This window comes from Plecotus auritus (genome assembly GCF_963455305.1).
Source record: "Plecotus auritus genome assembly, chromosome: 14".
In the NCBI taxonomy this organism is placed as follows: domain Eukaryota; kingdom Metazoa; phylum Chordata; class Mammalia; order Chiroptera; family Vespertilionidae; genus Plecotus; species Plecotus auritus.
This window is the reverse complement of record NC_137780.1, coordinates 6,789,145-6,815,927: the sequence shown is the minus strand read 5'-3', so window position 1 is coordinate 6,815,927 and position 26,783 is coordinate 6,789,145. Positions and strand designations below refer to the sequence as shown.

Below are 26,783 nucleotides of genomic sequence, written 5' to 3'. Positions count from 1 at the left end.
CTTTATATTCATCATCCCTGTCCACACAGTCATTTCCATCCTCCCCTTGGTCTCCTCAAGCCTTGCCTTCTATGAGCCCTTTATCCCAAGCAGCGAGCAGTGATATCTGAAGTGACCATCTGCCCCGCATGCCCTGGACCACCGGCCTCCCCTTGCCCACTGCATTCCCCACGTGAAGTCAGCTCAGACAGCCAATCCCCAGCTCTGTCTCTGAATCAGTTTCTTGGGGCTATTTTAGGAGCGGAGCATTAGTGTAGCTGGGAAACAAAAACAACTCTAGTGTTTTTAAACAGAGGGAATTGAACACAGGAAATTAGTAACAAGGGTCTTGGAACAGTGGAAGCGCACACAGGGGGCCGAGGTACTCACAGCCTGGTCCTTTTAGAGCCACTCGACCCCTCGAGCTGGGTGCACAGGGAACACAGAGTCCCCAGAGCCCACGACTGCTGTGCTGCTGAGGCTGCTGCTGGACCTGGCCGCCAGGGCAGGGGCCCGGGAGCCCTCCCTCGCTCCTGCCATTGCTGCTGCCACCACTATTATTGCTTTTGTCGTTGCTGTCACTGCCCCTGTTGCTGCTGCTGCCGCCGCCCTAGAATCACAAAAAAAGATGGCTTCTCCCTTCCTCCAACTTTCCAGTCTCTTCCCAGTGGTGATGGGGCAAATTTGCCCCAGGACACACAGGACTCTGGATGGAGCACATATTTTTAGCAATGACGCCTGTGACCATCGTAAGCCAGAAATAGACATTCTCCCACTTCTTCGGACAGCTGAAGTGGTAATTGATAGCCGGAGGAAGGATGAGTACCCACGGGGCCTCCCTGCGTTCATACTTGCCAGGCTGTCTCCATGCTGCAGGCTGAAGGAACAAAAGGGTATCGAACTCCGGAAATGCGAGATTTCCTAACAATTGCAGACATTCCAGCCCCTCTGGCAACTTGACAAATGACTGGGGAAGAACACGCAGGGCCCTGTAATCCTGAATTGACCTGAAAACAATGCCAGAGGTGTCCCGAAGTTAAGACACGCTCCCTTTCCCTTCTCTTTCTTGGGCTTTGCCTGGTAATTGCACCAGAAATATCCTAAGAGAGGCAGTGCTGAAAGCGACCTAGATCCCCAGAGTCACTGGATTCCAGGGCTGGAGGGGCGGGAGGCCTCAGATTGGAAGGAGGGTCTCCTCTGGTTCCTCCGACTGGCCATTGAGTCCAACTGAAGTTTTTCAGAATTCAGATGTGTTTCGATGTCATCTTATAGTTGGGTAATGATTGCTCATTTCAACTGTGACTTCACTGATTTATCACTAATTACTGATAATTCAGAAGTCCCCATAGGATTGCGTCTTCTATCCTTGTTGATCATGCAGTGCTCTTATGGAAGGAAAAGCCTTGGCTAGGAAATGACAGTGGTTTCCAGCTATTTCTCAGGCTGTCCAAGTGGGATTTAGTAGAACTCCATCTGTCCATCCATCCATCCATCCATCCATCCATCCAAATAGCCATATATCCTATGAACCATCCATTCACCAAACCTATTTTGAACACCTGTACTGATCACCCTCCATCAGACTGGCAATGAGGTTCCATCACTGATGGAGGGGAGCATGATTGCCCCTGGCGTGCTGTAATGATACAGTTCTCAAACACTCCTCTGGGAGAACTGGAACACACCAATGGGAACGAATGCATTGGCCAGGTAATTTGTCAGGCATTTGCCAAAAAATGACTCTTCCTTTGTTAAAGAGTAATTTAAAAAAGGAAGATGGAATGGGGGCTGTAGACAGGAGCAATCAAGGCATTGGAGACAGATAATGAAGGCTAAATGCATGAATCACCAATTAAAGGCAAAGTGTGAAAGCTGCAGCCAGATGGCAGAATAAAGCCAAGGATCAGGCCCAGATCTGAATGGTAAGAGTAGCAGTGTCCCTGCGGAGGTCGAATTCTCAATTTTGTCAAGTCTGCTACTCCAAGGTCAGGGCCTTGAGTGGGGCAGAGTGACATCCTGAGGTATGCAATGGGGACATCTGGGTGGATAAAATATTGAATCTCTAGATCCCTTTGACCCTCTGGGCCCATAGAAGTAACCCATCCCTCTCTATGAAAGGCCAGCACTCCCTTTTATTCAAGACTAGAGGCCCGTTGCACGAAGATTCGTGCAATAGGCCTTCCTTCCCCTGGCTGCCGGCACCGGTTTTCCTCTGGGACCCGGGCTGCAGCGGAGCCAAGCCTTCAGCCTTCGGGCTTGGCTCCAGCTGTAGTGGAGCCTTCAATCTTTAGTCTTCAGTCTTCAGTCTTCGCTTGGGCGGAGCCTTCAGTCTTCACTCCATGCCTGCATATGCAAATTAACCTTCCATCTTTGTTGGGTTAATTTGCATACTCCTGATTGGTGGGCTTCACGGAGGTATGGTCAATTTACATCTTCCTCTTTTATTAGTGTAGATGATGCCAGCAGGCCAATCAACAGGGTTGGGTCCTAACATAGCCTGGCTGGGAAAGTATTGGGCTGCTAAGGGAGGAGAGTCTGTTCCCTGAAGGAGCCCCATGAATACTTATTGGCAGGAGCTGGGAGACTACATATGGGACAGGATTCTGAGGGATCTAGATCAAGAGCGATGGAATTTTATCAATGTGGGGCTATGCTCCACATGATACAGGATTTAATATCTTGGCAAAGACCCTGGGAGACGGTGCGGATATGCTGCTAGGATGGTTCTTGGAAGCTTGGAAAAAGCAATGGGTCATGTTAACTGAAGTAGAAATGTCAGAAATGCTGTGGCAGACAGTGAAAAAAGGGACCAAGAGGCTCAGGGACGTGGGCACGCAAGAGTGGAAATACCGTCTAAAGCTGGAAGCTTACCAAGGAATGCATTTGGTGGGCAGATCTGAGAACACTGTTTACCAGAGCACTAAGGTGGGAAGAGAGGCGCGCCAGCATCGCTGAGACGCTCAGCAGCTACTCCCCCATAGGCCAGAGCTGATGTTCAGAGAGGCTGCTACTACGGAACAGAGTTCTCTTATAGAAACGGAGATGGTAGACTCCCAAAACAACAGAGGCCAGGAGGCAGCACCTATTTGTCAAAGCAAGACGGAGCCTGCTTATTGTTGTCATGAGAGGCAAGGTTAGAGTGACAGCCACGGGGACCAGACCCTTCAGTGGGTTACAGAACATGGGGCAAGGTCCCTAGGGGCAAGACAGATGGGTGCCACGGATGTTGCTCAAGACACACAAAGCAATCAAGGATGGGTGACCAGGAGGCCAGGGCCCATGGTCACAGTTTAAAAAGTCAGAAGTGACATCCTGAGATATGCAATGGGGACATCTGGGTGGATAAAATATTGAATCTCTAGATCCCTTTGACCCTCTGGGCCCATAGAAGTAACCCATCCATCTCTGTGAAAGGCCAGCAGAGAAAGATGCAAATTGACCGTACCTCTGTGACACCCACCAGCCAATCAGGAGTGAGTATGCAAATTAACCCAACAAAGATGGCGGGTTAATTTGCATACACAGGCACAGAGTGAAGACTGAAGGCTCCGCCCGAGTGAAGACTGACTTTTGCCTGCTTCCCACTCCTTCCCACGGGTCCTTCCCACTCTTTCCCAAAGCAACCTGTTGCCATTTACTTGAGTCACTAACTGGTTACTGGGGGAAAGGACGTGTTCTAACATTTCTTTTTTTTTTTAATTGTTTGAAGTATTACAAATAGTAGTACATATGTCTCTTTTTTTCCCCCCATTGACCTCCCCCCAGCCTCCCCTTCCCCCCCAGTACATACCTTTACCTGTGTTTTAACATTTCAATGAAAGCTCAGTACATGGTTGGAGTTGAAATTGATTCTTTGGGACCCGAAGTGTTACCAGGGCTCTCTGTAAGATTGGGGGAGCAAATGGAAGCCAGGTAAGAAGTGCAGTCCTGGCCCAGGTCTGGCTCACAGCATCAATTACAGAAGAGGCACTGGGCGACCAATGAGGCGGAATGACTTGGCCACTTGATACCAGCCAGCCTCTTTCATTGGTCGCTTCAGCGCTAGCCGGCAGTCAGAGGGTGTGTCTTTGTAGAGAACTGAAAGACAATAACTAAAAGTTGGTCTGCTTTTTATCATCACCACGTGCTGGCAATTCTAATCATGCGGTAAAATGCTCTCCCTGCCCCCAGCAAGCTCCTCCCACCACTCCTCCCCCTTCGTGAGCCTCTGGTGTGTTAAGGGTCCCGGAAGACTGAGTACAGCCCACTTTGTAAGCAGCCACGGGGTGAGATGCGGGGAGGATACTGTGAAAGGATGCTCTGAAGGGACAACTTTTCCTGCTTCGCACTTTCATTTGGACCCAATGCTGCAGCTTCTGAAAGATGGCAGTCTCATTTTCAGCTTTTGAAGTCAGTTAATTATCCTGCTGTGAGCTAGTCAAATAATTAATAGATGTTAACATTTGCATGTCGTTTTATTTAAGAAATAAGTGTCTTTGAATGAAAACGTGCCTGCCAGCTTCCCCATTAATTATCAGAGTGCTGAAAGCACCCTTTGCAAGGTGGCACCGAAAGAACCTTGATAAAATGAACCATCCTTCGTCTCTTGCCAGTATGAGTCACGATGCCATCTTCGCTTGCAATTCCAACTGCCAGCCAGGTGAGGAGAAGGGAGCCCTTACCTGGCAGGAGCAGAGGCAGAGGCAGCCTGATTCTGTGCAGTTGGGGTGTTAGCAAACGGGTTTGCTGCAAAGGAGGAAGCGATGGGCCATACCTCCTGTTTTCCACCTCCTTTGTCTTTTTAAAAAAGAGATAAAAATGCTTCCTTGTGTTATGAAATGAACTTATTTGTGATTGGAAATGGGGTGATGGCATTGCTTGGTCTGGGTGAGAGCATATTTCTTAATCCTTAGGGATGGTGACTTCACATAGCGGGTGGGATGTTGGTTTTTAGGGGTTACAGATAAATTGTATCACTGATAAAGGAGAAAAAGAGATGATAAAAGTGAAGAGGTATATGTCAAGGAGAAGGGAAGACCATTATGAGTGGGTTGGCAAAAGGACAATGATGTATTGAGACATTTTAGATAGGGATACATAGTGTGTGTGTGTGTGTGTGTGTGTGTGTGTGTGTGTGTGTGTGTTCATTCTAGCCACGGGTGGCGTAATGGAAAAAGAAATTGGTGGAGAGAAAAGAAGAGCGAAAGAGGTGTGGAATCAGAAAAAGTCCAAAGACCTTTAAGAGCCTTAGGATTGACAGCCATTTATCCAGGCTCAGCCCACTGGTCCATGTTAAGCATCTCCTGTGGCTGCATCATCCAGGCACCATGGATGGCACAGATGTGGTGTCTGGAAAGGGAGCTAGACTTTGAGGTTTCTTTCCATTCTAGGATTGGACAGACAGGTATTTATTTAAAAGAGCCAGATGGTTCAAGGGAGTTTCTAACTTTATACAGTTGGGTACCAGGTTGCGAACTAAATTTAGGCTCTGGCTGTCAGCTCTCCTATTTGGCCCTGGATTGAGAATAGCCTCTTGCTTACCAGCCATCTGGTCCCCCCAAGTGTGCTGCTGAATGATGTCTTCCTACAGAAAGGATGGGATCTCAGAGAAAATCTATAGGGTGAGCGTATGTTTTTCCAACAGGGATCCCCACGTGGGATCCTAGAGAGGAAGAGGGTCCCACATTGAAAGGGTCCAGGGGATGTGAGTCATATTTATGTTTGATTTCACTGGGTGGGATCCTTTGAGAAGTCACATGGGGAGGTGTGCTCTATATGGGGTAGTCCATGCTGGTGCTTCTAGATCTTTGCTTTCTTGAAGCATTCTCTTCTCTGCACGCAGACCCTGGCAATGATTGTCCATAACCTAGCATCAGTAAATGTCCATGTGTGCCTGCTGTGTGCAAGGCTGTCGTGGCACGAAGTGGCAGGAGAAACGGCCACCACCAGTTGGGACTATACCTCTGGTTTTCTAAGGCGACAGCAAAGAATGATTTAGCTTGAACCATGACATTAATTATTTTTAGGAAAATAATCCATTATTATTTCTGTCAGGACAGAAGGCTGTAACCAGGGCTTGGAGAGACTGCAAGATAAATCCCGCTGTAAACTTTCTCCGCTTCCCCTTCTCAGCTCCCGTCCCTGACAAACCAGCATTTTTATCCTTGTGAGATCAGGCCAAAGTGAACGTCAAGGGCCCATTGGACGAAGGTAGGAAGTCACCAAATGGTCCCGTGTGACCAGAGGGCTGAATAGTACTGAGAGGAGACATTAGCCCTTGGTTGGCTCTGGGAGGCCTAGCGTTAATTGGGGCGGGAGGAGCGGGTGGATGAGTGTCAGGCCCTTCCTTCTAAGCACAGATGTTGAGCCACCTCACTGCACCGTACCCTGCTGCCTGGCCCGGGCGCCTGGGTGGGACCTACACCAGGATGCCTCCGGCTGCCAGGAGGAAAACTTAGAGTTAAAAAAAACCTGAGACAATGTCTGGGTGGCTGTGGCTCAGTGGTTCCTCACAGGTCTCTGGTTAGGACAGCCCGAAGCAGCCGAGGTGCTGGACGGGGAGGGTGGATGATGGACTCAACAAGTGGTGGACACATCGCCCACCGCATCAGGGTCCTCTTGAGTCACATCTTGCAAATGCCCCTGAGGCTGTGTGCGAGCAGATTTGGAGCTGCAGAGCCCAGTTGATCTCATTTGTCAGAGGTTTTCCCAGGAACAACAGGCAGGCTACGAAACTGGGAACCATTCCCCCCAAACGGTTTTGCGATGCTTGGAGGCTCTTCTTGTATACAACAAAGGTGGGGGCGGGGGGGGGCGGTGTGTGTTCAGGGACAGCAGACCTGAGTGTATGTGTGCGCGTGCAGGGGGAACTCGGAGCAAGCAGTTGTTTTCTTGCAGAAATTTTAACAAATCTCATCACTGTAACTTCAGTTTTTCTTGTCCAGCTGCATACCTGCGTCAGTGTCATGTCACAGCCATACCGCTCGGCCTGCATCACAGCTGCCGCCAGCGCGGGAGACAGAGGCACGGGGTCTGAGTGGCGAGGCTCCGCTCTCCCGGCTGAGGCTGTGATTGTCTCCTGGGCTCCTCCAGGGGGCTGGAGCCACGGAGAGCGCGACCCCAGCCCTGGCTCCCGCCTTCTTTGTTTGCTCTTGTGCCCTGCTCCTGTGCCCTGCTCCCTGAGCCTCCACCTGCTGTTCCCCAGCCGGGGGCTTTCTGCCCTTGCTCCCCCCACCCCACGGTGTCAGGCTAACTCCACCTCCTCTTGGGAAGGCTTTCCTGACCTCCAGGCCTGGCGCTGTGTGATCCCGTGGCAGCCCCCACCCCCTGCTGATTTTGTCGCATCATATGCCACCTGTTTGCTTCCTTCTTTCCCTCATGGAGCTGCAAGGCAGGGACTGTGTTTACTTTCCCCAGCACAGAGCCTGGCATACAGTAGGTGCTCAATCCTTGAGCGAATTAATGAACACTTTCGGTTGGCATTTGCTTCCCTGACACTGCTGAGGTCTGGCCCCCTCACCTTCTTTCTCTCCCTCCCTCCCTCCCTCCCTCTTCCAACCACAGTGAAAGCACACCCCTTGCCTGGCCTGGTTTTTTCTCCTCTCGGTTTTAATTAACTCAGAAATTTCTGTTGTTCGTCTCTATCTCGTACCTGGTTGCCACTTCTCTGAAGGGTGTTGGGATAAAATAATAAAAGCTTGTATGTGTGTTTGTCTCTCCCCCCCCCGCCCCGCCCCAAACTCATTATGGTTATGGAAAGAGAAAGCAGAGCTGCAGGGAGAAGACCTACATCGGAACCTTTATTGCTGAAATGTCAACGTTACCTGCAACTCCTTGGTTTGGGGCCCTTTTGTGTGACAGCTGTTTTCAAGTTGATTTAGGGATTGATAACATCTGGGCCAGGAGATAACCCGAGGCAGGCACCCAGCAAGCCATGGCCTTTACTCCTTTTCTGTCTGTCACAGACCAAGGAATGGTGGCAGCACCCAGGGGGGCCACGTGGCTGGCTCGCAGGCGTCCACTGTGCCTCGACTTTTATTTCTCCCACCATCGGGGCTGTGGCTTCTCTCATAATGGTTTCACAAAAGGCATTTCTACTTAAAAAAAGGAAATCAATGTGGGGGAAAGAGTGAAACCCATTAGATGTTTATTTATTTTCTTTTTTTAAAATATATTTTTATTGATTTCAGAGAGGAAGTGAGAGAGAGAGAGAGAGAGATCAATGAGAGAGAGATCAATGAGAGAGAGATCAATGATGAGAGAGAATCATTAATCGGCTGCTTCCGCCCCCTACTGTGGAGCCTGCAACCCAGGCATGTGCCCTTGACTGGAATGGAACCTGGGACCCTTCAATCCGCAGGCTGACGCCCTATCCACTGAGCCAAACCAGCCAGGGCAGATATTTATTTTTAATAAAGTTGGCAAAAATGACAGGGGTGGGGTGTTGTTGGAAGGTTGGGAACCAGGAGTGGGGAAGACATGTTAGTCCTTGACTTTGAACAGACCAGCATGTGATCCTGTGGCATTCTTCAGTCTACCAGCAAGTGTCGGACTTGTGAGAAAGCCACTGTTTAATTATCCTCAAATTTGTTCTAAAATATTTACAGTGAAACAAGAATGAGGAGAATGGGCAGCTAGCATATGCTCTCCGCTGTGTATTTCCCTTAGTCATCATCTCTTTAATTGTCTTGATCAAATATTAAAAAGCTTCAAAGGGATATTCATAGAATAGATGTGACACGTGCAGAATTATGATAGAGCCAACACCCGTGTTCAGCTCTACCTTTGCAAGCCCATCCTCCTCCTTCCTCAGGTGCAGCCGTTCTCCTACATTTTGTGTCTGTCATTTGCTTTCTTTTATTTTCTTTATTTGCTTAAAAAAATACCTTTTGCTGCTTTTCATTATATCCCCAAACAGTGTATTGGGTAGTTTTGCATATTTTTGTACTTTGTAGGAATGGAATCATACTGTATGCATGTTCTGCATCTAGCATTTTTCACTCAAATGTTTGCTGTGACATTTGTCCATGCTGTGTGTCACTGTAATTGATTCTTTTCCTCTATTTTATGGTGTCAGCTCGCAGGACTACACCACAGTGTACCTACGTGTTTTGATAGGGACGGATACCTGGATTGCTTCCATTTCTGGAATGATTCTTGTATGTGCTCCTTGTGCACGTGCCCAGGGTAGTCCTAGCTGTGGAACTGCTGGGTCACCAGGCTGTGTGCACCCCCACTCTTACTAGGTCATTCCCAGTGGCTTTCCAAGTGCTTGTACCAATGCCCCCCTCCCCCCCCCCCCCGCCCCCCCGACTCCAGCAGTGTGCAAGTGCTCTGGTTTTCTAATCATAACCAGTACTTGATTTTGTCAAACTTCTAACTTTTGACCATCTGGTAGGCGTGAAATACTATTTCATTGTGTGTGTGTGTGTGTGTGTGTGTGTGTGTGTGTGTTTTGTTTATTCCTCACTCAAGGATATTTTTCCATTGATTTTTAGGGAAAGTGGAAGAGAGAGGGAAAGACAGACAGAAATATCAATGTGAGAGAGAAAATATTGGAAATCATGGCTCCCGTTTTCTTACTCCCTACTTCCCCTCCAGTGAAGCAAGGAGTAAGAAAAAAAACCTTGAACTTCCGTGTCCGAATTTACAGGTCTCTACTATCTGCTAGTTAATCTGAGTGTTCACTGGTACGAATAATAACCAGACACATGACAAAATACTCATTGCTCTTGAGACTCTGCTAAGCCCACAGCATCTAATGTGAAGATGTAAGAGAAGTAAATTGTACTGCTCTTTCGAAAACAGTGCTGTGGCTTGCATCACGGGGGAAAAATAATTGTCTTCCTTATGAGCCCGTGATTCTATTATTGACTGGCTGGCTTTTTCAAGGTGACAGGCACCATTTTTCTCTTCTTGGAAGAGGATTTGTTCAGGTCATATTCAGCTCATGTGCTTTGCGAAGGGATAACACTTGAGTCACTCAGAAACCTAGAATTTGAGAGACAGACTGTTCAGAACCAGATTACAGTGGGATAAGGCCTCCGGGAGCCTGCAGAGGAGGGAGCTGGAGCTGCCTGTCCGGGTCCTTCTGACATCTCCGGAATGAGGTGATAGGCCAGCAGCAGCATTAAACACTTATCCGCGCAGATGAAACCTTATTTCAAACATCTTCGTTGGGTCCCTTCTCTCTGCGTTGCTGAGGCCTCACTGGGGTAGGCAGTATGTGCGGGGTAACAGTAAACACGGCACGTCTTCTCGGGGGGCCGGTGGTCTCCGTAAATAGATTGTGAAGAATTCAAAACTCACACACACGTACATTTTTAAAAACATGAAACTTTAAAGAAACTGTTCTGGGTCACTGAGTCTATGCTCTGACATCCCCCCTCCATTAGGTTATGTACTTTCCTTCCCAGGCACACACAATGCGAAGTGAGAACAGAGCGAAGCTTTCGGGCGTGGACAGGGTCCTGAGCGACCAGAGGAGGCTTTCTGGAGGCAGGCCTTGAGGTGAGTCTGGGAGGACTGGGAGGATCTGGGAGGGAGTGATTGATGATGGGTGTTGGGGTGAGTGGGGCTATGCCAGGTGAGGGGATGGCGTGAGTCCCAGCCCAAGGGCGGAAAGCCAGCCAGCCAGTGGGTCCCTGTGGCCGAGCCACCGAAGAGGGAGGGAGCAGGTCTGAATTGCACCTGGGAGCAGTGGGTGAGAACCAACTGTCCACTATCTTGTTCATTACCGGGAGCTTCTGATGGTTTTGGGCATCATCGAAGAGGTTAACTGGGGAGGCTGGGCAATGTGGAGGTGGGTTTAGAGACCAGGTGGTTTGGTTTAGGGATTCCTACTCAGAGATGCACTTCAGAATCCCCTGTGGAGCATTTTAAACTGCCCGGGCCGGGACCCCCACCAGTGGAGCTTCCATTTCAGGAGGTCTGGTGTGGAGCCCAGGAAATCCATGTTCGGAAAAAGCTCTTCAAGCATCTTGTTTCATTCCCTGGTTAAAAAGCACACACCCTTGCCGAAACCGGTTTGGCTCAGTGGATAGAGCTTCGGCCTGCAGACTGAAGGGTCCCGGGCATGTACCTTGGTTGCGGGCACATCCCCAGTGGGAGGTGTGCAGGAGGCAGCTGATCGATGTTTCTCTCTCATCGATGTTTCTAGCTCTCTATCCCTCTCTCTTCCTCTCTGTAAAAAATCAATAAAATATATTTAAAAAAAAAAAAAAAAAAAAAAGCACACACCCCGAGACGGAGGTGATTGCAATAGCCTACTTTCAATGTAGTGGAGCTTCGGCTCAGGGCAGTGGCGATGGAAATGGGGAGGAAGGGCTCACTTTGAAAAGTCTTGGTGAAGGGAGAATGAGGACGTGACTTGTATTAGAGCACTCCCTGCTCCCATACCCGTGATGCTCCGGACCGCATCCTGCAGTCTATGTACCTCCTGGATTACTCATGCTGGGCTCCCCAACTCCTGCGTGACCGCATTAGCCTGACTTGTCACCCTTTCCTGGGAGACACTTCCACGGACTGCCTAATTCTTTAAGATCTTAGTGGACATTTTTAAAAAATATTATTGGAATGAATTTCTGAGGGAGACTGAATTCCATCTGGCTTAAGTATGACTTTGACATAATTCAAGATCTCATTTCAGCCCTAGCCGGTTTGGCTAGTGGATAGAGTGTCGGCCTGAGGAACAAAGGGTCCCGGGTTCGAGTCTGGTCAAGGGCACGTACCTCGGTTGCAGGCTCCTCTCCGGCCCAGGCCCTGGGCGGGGCACGTGCTGGAGGCAACCAATTGATGTGTTTTTCTCACATTGATGTTTCTCTCTGTCTTTCCCTCTCTCTTCCATTCTCTAAAAACCACTGCAAAAACATCCTTAGGTGAGGATTAAACAATAAAATAAAAATAAATAAGAAAGATCTCATTTCAAAGGTCTTTGTGGCACTACAAGATTAATATTCTGTGTTTTTAAAAAAATTATCTTTATTGTTGAAAACATTACAGATGTCCCCTTTTCCCCCTAATGACTCCCTTTCCCCCTCTCCTGCCCCACCCTCTAGGCCTACCACACTGTTGTCTGTGTCCATGGGTTATGCATATTTGCATAGAAATTCTTTGCATCTCTGAGATTCATCAGTTTGTTTTATGCTTCCATGTCTCTGGATCTATTTTGTCTGTCAGTTTATTTTTTGCCATTAGATTTAGTGGACAGTTTTTAAAGGGGATATTTTTGTACACTGCTATTGCTGACATTACCATCATTATTAATGTTTTAAAAACAATCCTATATAATAAAGAGGTAATATGCAAATTGGCCCTCACACCCTCACACAAGATGGCTGCCCCCATTTGTCAAAGATGGCTGCCCCCATGTGGTCAAAGATGGCCACCACAAGAAGGCTGGCAGGGGAGGGTAGTTGTGGGCGATCAGGCCAGCAGAGCAGGGCAGTTGGGGGGGCCAGGCCTGCAGGGGAGGGCAGTTGGGGGGAACCAGGCCTGCAAGGGAGGGCAGTTGGGAGTGACCAGGCCAGCAGGGGAGGGCAGTTGTGGGCAATCGGGCCAGCAGGGGAGCAGTTAGGTGTTGATCAGGCTGGGAGTGGTTCGGGGGTGACCAGGCTGGCAGGCAGGCAAGCAGTTGGGAGCCAGCAGTCCCGGATTGTGAGAGGGATGTCTGACTGCCGGTTTAGGGGTCAGGCCTAAACAGGCAGTCAGACATCCCCCGAGGGGTTCAAGATTGGAGAGGGTGCAGACTGGGCTGAGGGACACCCTGTCCCCCCTCCCCCGCAGTGCATGAATTTCGTGCACCAGGCCTCTATTTTTATTATAATTTCCGGCTCTGTTTGTATCCAATTTTCTCATTTAAAAGAGAGGCATAATAAGCAGGGAAATGGCATTAGGAAAAAAAAAATCCTCCAGTTTCTCTTAGAGGCACATGACCTCCATGAGCACTGCCTGTCTAATTTGTCCTTGAACATCCTTAGAATAATGGGACACTCAGAGACAGTGCTATGCCTGGTGATATTGACGTTAGCAAGGTACTTCCTGATCTTCAACAAACCGGATCTAAGTCTTCTTTGGGGACCAGGAAAAAAAATAACTGGGTCTATCACAAGCCCTTTATGCCAGAACAAGACAATGTTTCATTACAAGGAAGAGAGAAAGTGCTGATGTAGGCCCTTCCTTTTCAGGAAGCTGATCCTTTTTGCCACGGAACAAAGACGGGGGAAAGTATTCACACTGTAGTCATCAGGATCGCAGAACTCAAATCTGATAAACAGACGTCCTGATCATTTGATTACTATTTTATTTTATTGTTATTTTTGGCTACATGATTCAGCATTTTGCTTTGCCGTGACCATTTTGGAAAAAATGAAGCATTTCTCAGTAGTGACGTGTTTCTTTGGACGGTTCCTAGTTTGTGGCCTCGTGGACTATGTGTTGTTTTCCTCAGCCTCAGTGGAAGTTAAGGACACGGGGGTCTCAGAGATGTCCCTGTGGATTGGCCTGGCATGACGTCTATGAGGATAGGACCCAGGGCCATGTCTAGGAAAGGGAAGGACACAGCTACACCTGCTGACATCAGCCTCGAGATGTCAGGGAAGAGCCCAGCCATGCTGGCTTCCCCCCCCCGAATCCGGTACAGACCAATCAAGTGCTAATGTGTAGGAACAACACCGGAAGCACACTGTTTTCAACCTGAATCACCCCGGTCTACTTCCTTCCCATTAAAGTCGCAACTCGCCGGCGTATCGACCAAGCCCTTCAGGGTTTGCCGCCGCTTACCTTGCCGGCCGTCCCCCATTCCTGAACATTGACCTATGCTCCTTCCATACCTCCATGCCTTTGCTCCTTTGCCCGTTGCTCATCATGCCTTTCTGCCCCTTTCCCTCAGTCACAGTCCTCCCCATTGGTTTTTCAAGGCCTGACTCAATGTCACCTCTATCACGGAGCCTTCCAGACCCCCACAGTCATGCAACACACATATAATGAGCGCCTGCCATATGCCAGGCACGATGCTGATGCTGTAAATAAAGACGCACAAGACAGTCCCTTCAGGGGACCACATCTGTGCTTCCGCAGCCCGCGCAGTCGTGTGCCAGGTAGTGTTCTGGCAAAATCAAACCCAAGTGCAGCTCTTTCATCCCTAAAAGTCCCCCGTTTCCAGTTGTCACACACCGAACCCATGACTCAGGGGAAGGTGGAGAATGGGGGAAGTGATACTGGGGTTTATTATAAGAAATATACATTTGGTGTTCAACCACAATTTCTGGCTCACAGTCCCCAAACCCTTGGCATTTCCTGCGTGATGAGAGAGCGATGGGAGCATCTTTGGTTATAATGTTTGTTTCTTTTCCTTAGTTCCCTAAATAGCTTATAAGCCATAAGGTGAAATGGAGGTCTTGTTGTTCATAAGAAGCCCTTTTCAGCCACACTTGCATTTATGGTGATGAGGTGACTGGAAAGCCCCCAGGTAACGTAAGGATGAGGGCAGGCTTCTCAGGGTACGGAACCTGCTAGGAGAGTGAGGGCTGGCCCTGGAAACCTCTGCTCTCAGTTCTCAGGTGGATTTCGCGGTAAGCCTTGGGCCAAGCCGCCAGCTTCTCCCTGACCCACTTCTTTGGGAGCCATTTTCCAGGGGATCCACTTCCCAGATCTCCGTGAGAATTGATGAAAGGCCTGAGCGCCGGAGATGGAAGTGGCTGAGTGAGCACAATTATTGCTGTTCAGAAAACCCCGCAATGCACCCGTCGAAACTTTCTTTTCCCAGTGTGGATCTGCCGTCACCTCCCCTTGGCCTGGACATTAGGGCAGCTGAGTAGTTCCACGGGACAGAAGCTCAGGCCTTGGCTGTCCACAGGCTCTGTGGCAGGTCACTGAGTCCCCAGCATGCTCAAGGGCACTCGAAGGTATAACTCATCAGCATTATCAGACTTCTACACTTGAATAGAAATAATGGCTACGTCCCCTCAGACGAGAGGGAATAAATATACGGGATTCCATGCAATAAGCATCACCTGCCTTTCTGTGTGCGGGCAAGAGTGAGGTTGTCCTGGGCGAGCTGCGGGGTGCAGCCTCTTTTCAGAGCTGACTCTCGGAGGGTTTGGGCTGGGTGCTCACCTGATGGCTTGGCGACACTTGGACACTTTTCTCTCTGATGGCTGATCTGCAGGTTCAAGTGATAATCTCTTCCCCAAACTCAAGTTTCGGGGAGGAGAGATGATTTAAAACCCGAACATGCACATACACAGCTGCCCAGACCCCAAGAAGGGACTCCCTTGGGGGTGGGGGGTGGAAGGGCTCTCTAGCTGCTCCCACGTGGGGGCTTGCCAGCGGGACCTAACTGTTGGGCTGGGAGGTCTGAGTATGACCAGTATATCAAAATACTTGCTTTTATTTTTTTATTAAAAAACAAAACAAAACATGTTTTTATTGATTTCAGAGAGGAAGGAAGAGAGAGATAGAAACATCAATGATGAGAGAGAATTATTGATCGGCTGCCTCCGGCACGCCCCACACTGGGGATCAAGCCTGCAACATGGGCATGTGCCCTGACCAGGAATTGAACTGTGACCTCCTGGTTCATAGGTCAATGTTCAACCACTGAGCCACGCCGGCCTGGCTCAGAGTATTGGCTTTTAAATCTTAACACAATACTTGGTATATCATGAATAAATGTTTGCTGTATAAATGGATAAATAATTGAAGCCCAAATTCCACCATCTGACCTTATAAAAGACTAGAGGCCCAATGCACAAAATTCATGCAAGAGTAGGCCTTCCTTCCCCCGGCTGCCAGCACCGGCTTTACTGTGGCACCCGGGACCTGGGCCTCCCTCCGGCCACCAGCAGGCACGTGGGACTCCCTCCAGCCATCGGCAGGCACCCGAGACCCGGGCTTTCCTCGCAGCCCCGGCTCCGTCCAGAAGGATGTCCGGTCTAATTAGCATATTATACTTCTATTATTACAGATTTTTGGATTATTGCTTCTCGTGGGTTGTTTTCCCCTGTAACGTCCTACCCTCTTGCTGCCACTGCTCTCATTCACCCATGAGCATGGGGAGTACATGTGCCCCACAGGCTCCCCGTCCGTGCCGTTGGCCCTCCCCCTCTCTGCCCCTCCCAGGGGACCGGCCCGGGCTGAGTTTGTGACAGCCGGTCGGGAACCTGGCGGCACTGCTGGGGCTTCACGCATTGTATTTTCCTATCAGATTTATAGGTCTCGCTGCAGAGACACCCCCTTCCCTAAAGTTACATGCGAAGAATCATGATGTGGGAGGTAAATTGGAAAAGGTGGACCTGAACTCCTTGAAATCTCTCGAATTTAGTCCCGGTTGGCACTCAAGGCCCCCATACCTGTCTTTTACTCTCATCTCATTCCTGTGCTAACTCAGAGCCCAACACACCTGTTCAGAGATCAGTGAAGTAGCATGCGCATTGGCCCCCTGGCCCCCTTCGCGTCCCTAAATCCTCCCGGCTCTTGCAGGTGTGGTTTCTGTCGGCCTTCCCCTCCGTCCCAGCCACTGATCTCGCTGAACCTGGAGTCATTCATGATGGGCACGACCCTGGGCCATGAGTCTGGGCCCCTTGTGAAGTGTGGGCTTTGACAGCCAGCTCTGTGGGCGTGAATCCTGACCCTTCCATGTACTAGTTGTGTGACCTTGGCCAAGCTGTCCAACGTCTCTGTCCCTCTGGGCCTCACCAATGGTCCACGCGAGGAGCTTGGACTCCTGCGGAGCTGGGTCTCTTGGAAGCTCGTTTCAAAGGCTCCAGAGAGACCATAGGCTCACCAGGCCCAACTATGTTGGCATCCACTCCTTGCCCTGCGACGCCAGGACATAAAGGTTGGCGTGGTCCCCGTTGGCAAGCTTACGTTTTATAGCTCCCAGGCACTGAACTGGAACACAACCACCTTTCCTCACAGAGGCCTAGCCGCCAGGTTTCTTCAGTCTGTCCAGGAAGCCAGCACCCCCAGCCTCCACCTCTGGGGGTTAGCGCTCAGGCTTTAGCGTCAGGTAGATCTGGACACGAATCCTGCCATTCACTGTGTGACCTTAGGTACGTGCCTGACCTCTCTGAGTGTCTTCTCATTGGTCAGAGGGTGATGGTAATACCCACCTTGTAGTGTGAGCATTAAAGGACCTGGCACCCAGTGAGCAATCAGCATTGGTTATTCATAACCACTGTTTCTAAACTGTCTTCCCAGAAGCATGGACATTGGCTGTCATTATCTGGTGGGCTCACCGTGTGACATCTGGTGCTCATGCAGATGAAGCTTCGAGAACTTTCTGTTCAAATGTGAAAGAGCTTCTTTCACTTAGTGTGTGCATGTGTACATGTGTACAGACACTCTGTATGTGTGCATGTGTGTGTACACACTCAGTGTATGTGTGCATGCGTGTACAGACACTCTGTGCATGTGTACATGTGTATAGACACTCTGCCCTTAATAATGCTCGCAGACATTCTTTAAATGAACTGAGGAAATGGAGTGATTAAGTGACAGAGCCTTTAAACACCGGAATTGTGGTCGGGCACAGAGGGGTAGAAGATAAGGAGAGCAGAACTGAATGAGCACAGAGGAGCGCTCTGGGCGTCCTGGAGTCAGGACCTGGGAGGAAAGGAAACATGGCAGTAATGTTCAGACTCCATAAAATTAGATCCAACATTAATCTCGTGAGTTACAGACTCATTAGCTGTGGGGCTACACGTAATAGCCTCAGATTTTCCCCAGGACGCCTGACACTGTTGTTAAGAATGGCACACACACTCTCGCACGTGGCAGCCCGGGAAGATATTTCACATCGGATGGGAAAGCTTAGGCTCTCTGAATTAGCAAATAGAAACATATAAATAGAATGGCATCACGGAGTTACCATGTTCTTTATAGTGCCAGTCCTGTCTACGGAGGCCTTCACTGCCAGTATTTTAGGAGGATAAAGGACCCAATCGAGGAGCTGGGTTGTGGACTGGCATTTGGGAGGCTGGTGGGTATTTGACTCCCAGCATGCACCACTAGCTGCCCCCCAGAGCTCAGCAGTTTCTGAGTAAGACCATTTCCCCTGACGGGACAGCTGCCTCTTCAGCAGTACTGTCAAAATAGATGCCACACCTCCAGCTGTGGAAGGAGCCAGGGCCCAGAACTAAATGGGGTGTCTCTGACAAAGGCGCATTGTTTGTGATCTGTTGACAGTGCCTGCTTAACGGTGCTAATAATAGGAAAATCACTTAATTTCCGCAGAAGGCAGCACTCGTGGGAAGATGACATTAAGACGAGTTAGGAACACAAGCAGGAAGCTGCGTCCCATCACTCTGCCTCCCTCACCCAAGGACTCTCTGAGATCGGCACTTCTGTGGTTAGAGACCCTCCTCTGTCCCCCCGCCTCTCTCGGGCCTCTTTGATGAAAACGTGGCTTCCACCTTTGCTGTGTCCTGCGTGCACAGGTCACGCTGGCTTACACCTGGCTTTCATGTCAGAACTGATGCACATCTGTAGGAGCGGGAGAGGTGAACTTGCTTATGGAAAGCCAGCACAGCTTGAAAGTGGGAATTTAAGCCCAAAGCTTCCAAACTGCTTGCCATCTGATTCAGTTCAGTAAAAAATATGTCTGTTGAATACACATGATGTCAGGAGCCTTGTGCTAGCTGCCTCCATGACATTTACACTCTTCTGTTGTTGTTCTTATTAAAGTCATAGTTGGCTCCGTGCAACTCTGTTAGATTCTGAGCGCCTTCCAGGTTGGGCTCCGTCCTGCTTATTAATGTGCCTGCAGAGTAGTAAATGCTCTGAAGTAATAAGTGAAAGGTAGACATGGTCCTTGTCTGCATTTTCTTATCATCTAGTGGGGCAGACTTGTTTAAGTCAACTGCAGTACCCGTTAGAGTGCAACAACTGCATGCATCCATCCACTCATCCATCCATCCACTCATCCATCTGTCCATATATCCATCCATCCATCCATCCATCCATCCATCCATCCATCCATCCACCCATCCATCCATCCACTCATCCATCCATCCATCTACCCATCCATCCATCCATCCATCCATCCATCCATCCACCCATCCACCCATCCATCCATCCACCCACCCACCCACTCATCCATCCATCCACTCATCCATCCATCCATCCATCCATCCATCCATCCATCCATCCATCCATCCACTCATCCATCCATCCATCCATCCATCCATCCATCCATCCATCCATCCACTCATCCATCCATCCTCCCATCCATCCATTCTCCCATCCATCCATCCTCCCATCCATCCATCCATCCATCCATTCACTCATCCATCCATCCACTCATCCATCCATCCATCCATCCATCCACCCACCCACCCATCCACTCATCCATCCATCCATCCATCCATCCATCCATCCATCCATCCATCCATCCATCGAACACATATTGAGCACCTATTATATGCCAGACACAGTGAGGGATAGCTATGATTCAAAGACAAATAAGAAAGACTCTCTAATGTCAAGGGCTTCCCAGTCTGTAGAGGGAGATAGACATGTAAAGAGTTGAGTTATAAGGCAGGGTGGTATTCCACTTAAGTAAGATATCTACAGTAGTCAGATTCATAGAGAAAGAAAGTAGAATGGTGGTGTGTAGGGGCTGAGGAAGGGGAAATGGGGAGTTATTGTTTAATAGGTATGGAGTTTGAATTTCTGGAAATCGATGATGGTGATGGCTGCACAACAATGTGAATATGCTTAATATCACTGAACTGTGCACCTAAAAATGATTAAAGTGGTCAATTTTATGTCATGTATATTTTACCATAAAACCCCCCAAACAAACAGGGTCTTAAACACTGTACAACCCGAGGACTAGTGACCCCTGGAGCCCAAGCCTGGCCCGGAGGGCTGGACACTGCAACCTGCCTCAGCCCCCAGACCTTTATGTCCCTGCTTGTCTGGAGGAGGTGTTGGGAGGCTTTAGGAATGAGAGCACACGGAGGTCCAGGATCTGGAGGCATATTTTATCGAAGCTCTGGGACAGTTTGCTTCATTATCCACATCCCCTTTCCAGAAGCCTTGTGTTCTGTCCACAGTGGGGGCCAAACTAAAAAGGTTACTTGGTGAATGAGGAGCATTCGCTGTTGCCTGTCACTGCCTAGGAAAGAGCCTCCAAGCTTGGTTGCTTAAAACCACAGCCACCCTTTATCTGCTCATGACTCGGCTCTGGGCTGGGCTCAGCTGGGCGCCGTCTCAGCTCCATGTGGCACTGGCTGCACTTACTGTGGGTTTGGGGCTGGAAGAGTCAACATGGTCCCCCCATACGTATGGTGCCTCAGGTGCATGATGGGGAGAGCTGGGTCTGGCTGGGCCTCTGGTCCTCATGGAACATTATACTTAATGAGTCGGATTGATTTTTATTAAATTCTAATCACCTTCAATCCATGGAGATTTGCAAACATCATTTGGCAAAGTTGCAGGAATTAATAAATAGAAACCACTTAAAAATTAATGATGCTTTTTTTACATTTGCCATCAGTCATTTTACATAATTTACTAGACACTGTAATAGCTTGCTTAGGATTTATAATTTGTTTTGTTTCCAGTGGCATATCATATTCCTTTGCTGCTACATAGTTTCTTTTACTTATCTTCATATGCTAAATTATTTTTATTGATTCTTAAATTGATTTAACAGAAACACTTATTTCTTGTAAAGCCACAAAAGTATAGATATCACTATTAGAATATTATTTATTAAGGCTAATTTTCTAAATTCTTTTTTAATTTTCAAAACATCTACTCCTATTTTATGAGTTATGTTGAAGTAAGTATACATTTCTAAATTTGAAAGGTTTTGTTCTTTCAAATGCATTATTGTGTGAAACTGATCTTTGGGTTGTTTTTCTCAATGGTAATTATAATTTTTTTATTAAACCATGAACTTTTGGCAGAACATGATTGCTATTATGTGAATATCTAAGTCTTTTAACAATCAATTCTGAGCACCATTTGCATACCATATTTACATTCCTAGCACCGATGAGGCACTCATATTTTTTGTTAAAATAATCAAATTATTTTGTATTGAAGAAATAAAAAGCATTGTATGATTCTTGTACAATGCAAAAGATGTTCAGACAATTTGGACTTTGCACAGTAACAGAAAGCACTCTAGGTTTCTTTTCATTATTAATACCAGAGGCCTGGTGCATGAATTTGTGCACAGGTGGGATCTGGCCAGCCCGCCCCAATGGGGGCCAATTGGGGTCGGGCCAGTGCGGGGAGGGGGGAAGGGGACGCAGGAGGTTGGCCTGCCGGCCCCGCCCCCCATCGAGCTGGTTGGCCAGCTGCAGTGGGCGTCATAGTGACCAGTCATTCTGGTGTTCTGGTCACAGGCTTTTTATATATATATATATAGATCATCACTTACTCTCTGAAAACTCAGAATATTGGGGACTGATATTTAAATGGAACATTAGTAAGTGTATCCACACTTGGTTGTCTTTTCTGCCAGTTTGTTTTAAATATTTTAGTTATAAATTCTTAAGTTCAGAAATATTGCAACACTGCACTTACTACTTACACAAGAATTACAGGGCACAAATACAATAAAAGTAACAACTGTGTAGAATAAGTGGCCTCTGCATGACTTCAGTAGAGTGAGAAACCAGATGTGAATGGCCTGATGTGCTTTGTGGTAAATGAGCACACGAGGGGTCTGCTTATCAATGGTCCTTGTGACAGCCTATGACAGCCTGAGTGAATGGGCTGAATTTAGAATTTTAATTAATCATCCATTTTGCTATTGGCTACCATCAGGCGTCCTCAAACTACGGCCCGCGGGCCACATGCGGCCCACCGAGGACATTTATCCGGCCCGCCGGGTGCCGCTGCCTGTCCTGCTTAGCAGTCGACTCGTCCCGGGCCCGCAGTGCGCATGGGAATTTGTTCATAGTTTTTTTTTTTTTAAACTATAGTCCGGCCCTCCAACGGTCTGAGGGACAGTGAACTGGCCCCCTGTTTAAAAAGTTTGAGGACCCCTGGGCCGCTACCATAATCATTATACTATTTACCAATCAAAACAGAAATCTTTCAATATTACCACCATCACTGCTATTACACTAACAGATATTGGCTGGATAAATTATGAGATGGAAAGTAGATCTTTGAAGTCAAAGGTACTTTCTGGTTTTGGAGAGATTCTGGAAGGAGAGAGAGTGGCTTTGCCAACAGCAAGGGGAAAGCAGGAAGCAGTTTCCTGCAGATGGAAAGAGGCTGAGGTCGGGGCTCTGGGGAGAGGCGACCCATACGCTGCTTTGTGCCAGTGACTCTAGGGGAGGCAAGACCTCAGAGACATGGCCGTGTGGTGCCCAGGGAGGCTGGAGCCTGGCATGGGGCTCCCCGCCTTCCAGCGAGGAGAGGGCAGGAGGTCAGAGGTGAAAGGGCCAGGACCAGTCCAGCTGGGCCATCTCAGCAGGAGCCAGTGTAGACAGTGACCAAGGCAGAGGGAGGAAGTGCCCGGTGCTTTGTGCTGCGGAAGCCCCAGAAGCTGTGCCCACCTCGTGCGGAGCCAGTGAAGCTGATACTGAATTCCCTGCTACCCAAGCAAGAAGGGGCTGCACAGGTAGATATCAGTTATTTTAAAGAAAATAGCCCTCACCTCGACAATGCCACCTTAGGTGCATGAGGGCAGGCACAGCACCACACAGGCCTCCAGTGAACACAGTCATTGAGCTCGGTATAGCGTGTCAATGGCAGACATCCAACTTAAAAATCTATATTGTTGAGTAAATTATATGCCAGAAAAAGGTGAAAGCGTCCTGGGGGCGGGGGAGGTGAGGGGTGAAGGGAAAACGTTTAGATTCCGGTTTGAACAAACCAGTGGTGAAAGGCAATTTGGGGAACCAGGGAAGTACTTGGGACAAAACATTTTAACCGTTGTCGAATCCGGGTGATACATGGGGGAATGGTCACTATACTCTCCTTTTCTACACCTTTAAAAAAACTTGCAACTGGGTGGAGGCGGCCAAGTACCAGGGTTGCAGCCAATGAGATGTAGGCGATCCCTGGGGGGGGGGGGGGGGTCTTCCTTTACTCTCTCCCGAAGGCACGTCTTCCTGAGCTGAAACCTTGGGGCTTTTTTTTTCCTCTCCTTCCTGCTTGCCACATGGACATAGTGCCTGGAGGTGCAGCAGCCTTCTTATGACCAAGAGAATCAAACCCACAGACTCAGGATGGCAAGCCAGGAAGGTCACAGGAGTTGGGGACAGTAACGGTGCCACGGAGCTGCTATTCCAGCCCTGAACGGATTGTCCGGATTTCCCGTCGTATCAGGGGAAGAAGCGCTCTACTGAAGCATGGCATAGGTTAAGAATTGTGCTCCCCTTTAAGTGATCGAGTCCCTTCCTTCCGGAAGAAGACTATTTCAGTAACAGAGAAAGTGGTAAGGAGGATACTCAGAGGGGGGCTGGATTGACAGGTGTGCAACCTCCACAGTTGCCCAGGCTCCTGTACTCGGAAGGGCCTCACCCTTTGCTTAATGCTCTGCTCCTGCTACCTTGAAATTCTTAATAATTTTGCAACAAAAGACAGCCCTACGTTTCCATTTTGCGCTCGGTGCAGCTAAGTATGTAGCCGATCTCTACCCAGAGGCAATTCAATGCTACCCTGTTGACCGCTTTGTCAGTAGCCAGTGAACTTGCTCTAGTTTCTCCACTTCCCAGGGAAAGGGCTCGAGCTTCCAAACTGGAGGCCCAGCCGAACAGTTGCAGGCAGGTTGGGGCGTAGTAGACAGAGTCTGCAGACCCGACCCTGATTCTGTCATTCACTAGGCTGGGGGGGCTAGGAGCTCTCTGTAATGCCTTCCCTCCCGCTTTTCCAGCCGCTGGAACCACACCTGTGAACCGTGCACCTAGCGCACCGGGAGGAGCGCCCGCAGGCTGTTTATTTAGTGCCTATTCCGTGCGAGGGCCAAGGTGCTCCGAGGTTCACTCCAAACCGGAAGTGGTTGTGTCCTCCACCCGGATCTGCCCATCACTTCTCCGGATATTTCTCCTTGCTTTCCAGGATGTCCAGACTTAGCCGAAACCCGAGTTGGGTCTGGAATAACCGTAGCCCCCTCCCCCCGGCCCCCCCTTCACTGCCGTGAACGAATCTCTTATCCGGGAGGCAGGGTGCATTTCCAAGATGCCGGGCCGCTGAGGCCAAGTGTGCGCAGAGGAACACCGCCCAGTGACTGGACCTGCGCTGAGTCCAGGCTCTTTATTTGTGTCCTCACTTAAGCCTTTAAAGTGGGTTGACAGTATTCTCATCCGGGCTTTTCAGGTAAAGAACCCGACAGGGGTCCTCAAACTATGGCCCGCGGGCCACATGCGGCCCGCCGAGGACATTTATCCATCCGGCACGCCGGGTGCCGCTGCCTGTCCTGCTTAGCAGCCGACTCGTCCCGGCCCGCAGTGCGCATAGGAATTTGTTCATAGCTTTATTTTTAAACTATAGTCCGGCCCTCCAACGGTCTGAGGGACAGTGACCTGGCCCCTGTTTAGAAAGTTTGAGGACCCCTGCTTTAGAAGCTTGCAGCTACCATGGGGCCCGACTCCAGCAGCACGCACTTGGGACAGTCCCACTCCGCCAACACCTGGAACGCGGAGCCGTGTCTGCTGCCTCTTCAGCCCGGAATAGTGCAGGTACTCCAGTTTCCAGCCCAAGGTCAGAGGCGGGGAGGGGTGGGGGTGCGAGGGAACGAGCCGAGGGAGGATTTTGCAGGGGCCGGAGGCGCGCTGAGCACTAAGAGCATCACAGTTTGGGAGAACCCAGCCGAGCAATCCCGGGGTCCAAGGGCTTGCCCTGTATCCCCAACCCACACAAGACCAGCCCCCTCCGCCTCCACATCTCCGACTCCGGGGAGACTGCGAGAACTGGGAGGGGCGGCTGACGGCTGACGCCTTTGGGTGCGAGGTGTACACCATACCCTTCCGCAGCCTCCCACCTCCTCCCAACGCACGTGTTTAAAAAGTCCCCGGCCCTCCCCTCCCCACCCCACCGACGCGCGGTCTCCGGGCGCTGCTGGCCTCGAGTTTCCTCCGCGCACATCTGCAGCTGTGGCGACGGGGACCCAGCGCCGAGCGCCCCGCCGCCGCCCACCTTTCCCAGCCCCGCGCCGCAGTCTCCGCCCGCGGGGAGGGCGTGCTCGCAGCGCTGGAGCCGAGGGTGGGGCGCCGCGAGGGAGGGGACCCCAGGCGAGCAGCTTCCGTGCTCGCAGTGGCTGAGGCGGCGGCAGCAGCAGGTGGAATGAGCTCCGCGGCGAGCAGTTCTCGTCCTTGAGATCCCGCACTACAGCCACTCGGGCGGGGAAGGCCCGCGGGGCTGGAGCCCGTGCCTCCCCGGTCCGGTCCCTAGTTTCGGGGAACTTGGGTGACCGAGGCCGGCGGGCCAGGGCCGCAGCTGGGGTCCCCGGGGCGCACAGCAGCCCTGGCAGCGGCGTTCGGAGCTCAGGTCCAAGGGGCCCTGGCTCTCCGGCGCCCCGAGGAGCTGCTCTTTCGGGAAAGCCGTGCGGGCTCTGGGGTTCGGGAGGAGCTGGAGCGCGCCCGCGCCCGCCCCCGCACCTGGACGTGGGAGGGTCCTGAGCGGCGCTCGCCCCCCCTCTTCAGCTCCGGAGCGGACAGCACCGGACTCTTCCTGGCGTCGGGAGCCCGCTCCACCCTCGCACCCCGCGCCGCGCTTGTCCGGAGGGGTCGCTGGTTGGCAGCAATCGGCAGGAGTTCTCTACGGACCCGATTTCTGAAATTTGGAGACAGTTCCCGCCAACGACGCTCGGGGCACCTGTCCCTGCCTGTGCGGGCGGGTTGGCCTCCCAGCCGCTGGCGCCTGTGGAATCGCTGACCTGGAGTCTCCGCGTGGCGCGCCGCCTCCCAGCCGCTGGCCTGCAGGGGAGGGTGCCGGCGTGGCTCCCTTCTGGTCCGGTTTGGAGGGAGCGCGGCCTTTGAGGGGGACCTTGGCCTTCTAGGGGCATCGCTGTGTGTGGCGGGATTGGGTGCAGGCGGTCCGGCCGCCGGCCATGGCCTTCACTTTCGCCGCTTTCTGCTACATGCTCTCCCTGGTGCTGTGCGCTGCGCTCATCTTCTTCGCCATCTGGCACGTGAGTAACCGGCAGCGGCTTCTAACTCTTTTCTTTCGCCCCAAGCGCACTCCTGTCCACCCCCTTCCCCAGTGTCTCTAAAATGCCATCTCACTGCCTCTACATTGTGAGTGTGGGCGGACTGGGAGGCCGGCGTGGCGCATCTGCAGGGAGGACCCTCTGTGGCTCCCTGTCCCGGCGCGGGAACAGTTCGCGGCATCCCATGGAGGCCAGGGGCTCAGGCACGTCCTCTCCTCGGTGACCTGGCCACTGGCGGAGGCGTTGGGACCGCTGGTTCCCGGGCAAGGCACCCTTGCCAGGGCCTGGCCAACATCTGGGGCCCCAGGAATGGCGATGACAGCCCCCGCGCCCCCCTACTTCCCCTGCCCCCTCCCTCCTGCCCGCAGGAGAAGCTCGGCAGTTGGGCCCGCAATTAGTCAAGTAACTATAACAACTAAACATTTAAAATGTCAACATCTGCGGTGGTGCGTTTAGACATAATTGGAGACAAAGTGGAGAGACTAAGGGAGCGGCTTGTAAGAAAGTAGCAAGGCTGGGCAGGGGAGGGGAAGGACCACCAGGTCATGGGGCTTGATGTGGCCTCAGAGAAAAAGGAGGAGGTGGTGGTGGGGGGGGCGGGAGGGATGAGTGAGGTGCAGGAAAGTCAGGCAGAGAGAGGCAGAGAGGAGCAAGTTCCCTCCTTTGCTCTCCAGGGGCCTGAGCCATCCAACTCCTGACTCCTGAA

At 50.7% G+C, this 26,783-nt stretch overlaps 1 protein-coding gene across 3 annotated transcripts in view; it reads left to right on the top strand.

The window, feature by feature from the left end:
• Nucleotides 1–26,783, top strand: part of CNIH3 (cornichon family AMPA receptor auxiliary protein 3) — a 137,872-nt gene that overhangs the window by 62,476 nt on the left and 48,613 nt on the right. The window contains exon 1 of one of the 3 annotated variants that reach the window (XM_080650989.1): nt 24,472–24,608. The exons of 1 other annotated variant lie outside the window; for it this stretch is intronic. In XM_080650989.1, coding sequence (XP_080507115.1) covers nt 24,507–24,608 — 102 coding nt within the window. In that variant the 5' untranslated portion in view covers nt 24,472–24,506. Of the gene's footprint in view, nt 1–24,471; nt 24,609–25,839; nt 26,060–26,783 lie in introns of those variants that run through there. One more of the 3 variants, XM_080650990.1, reaches the window with a different exon arrangement.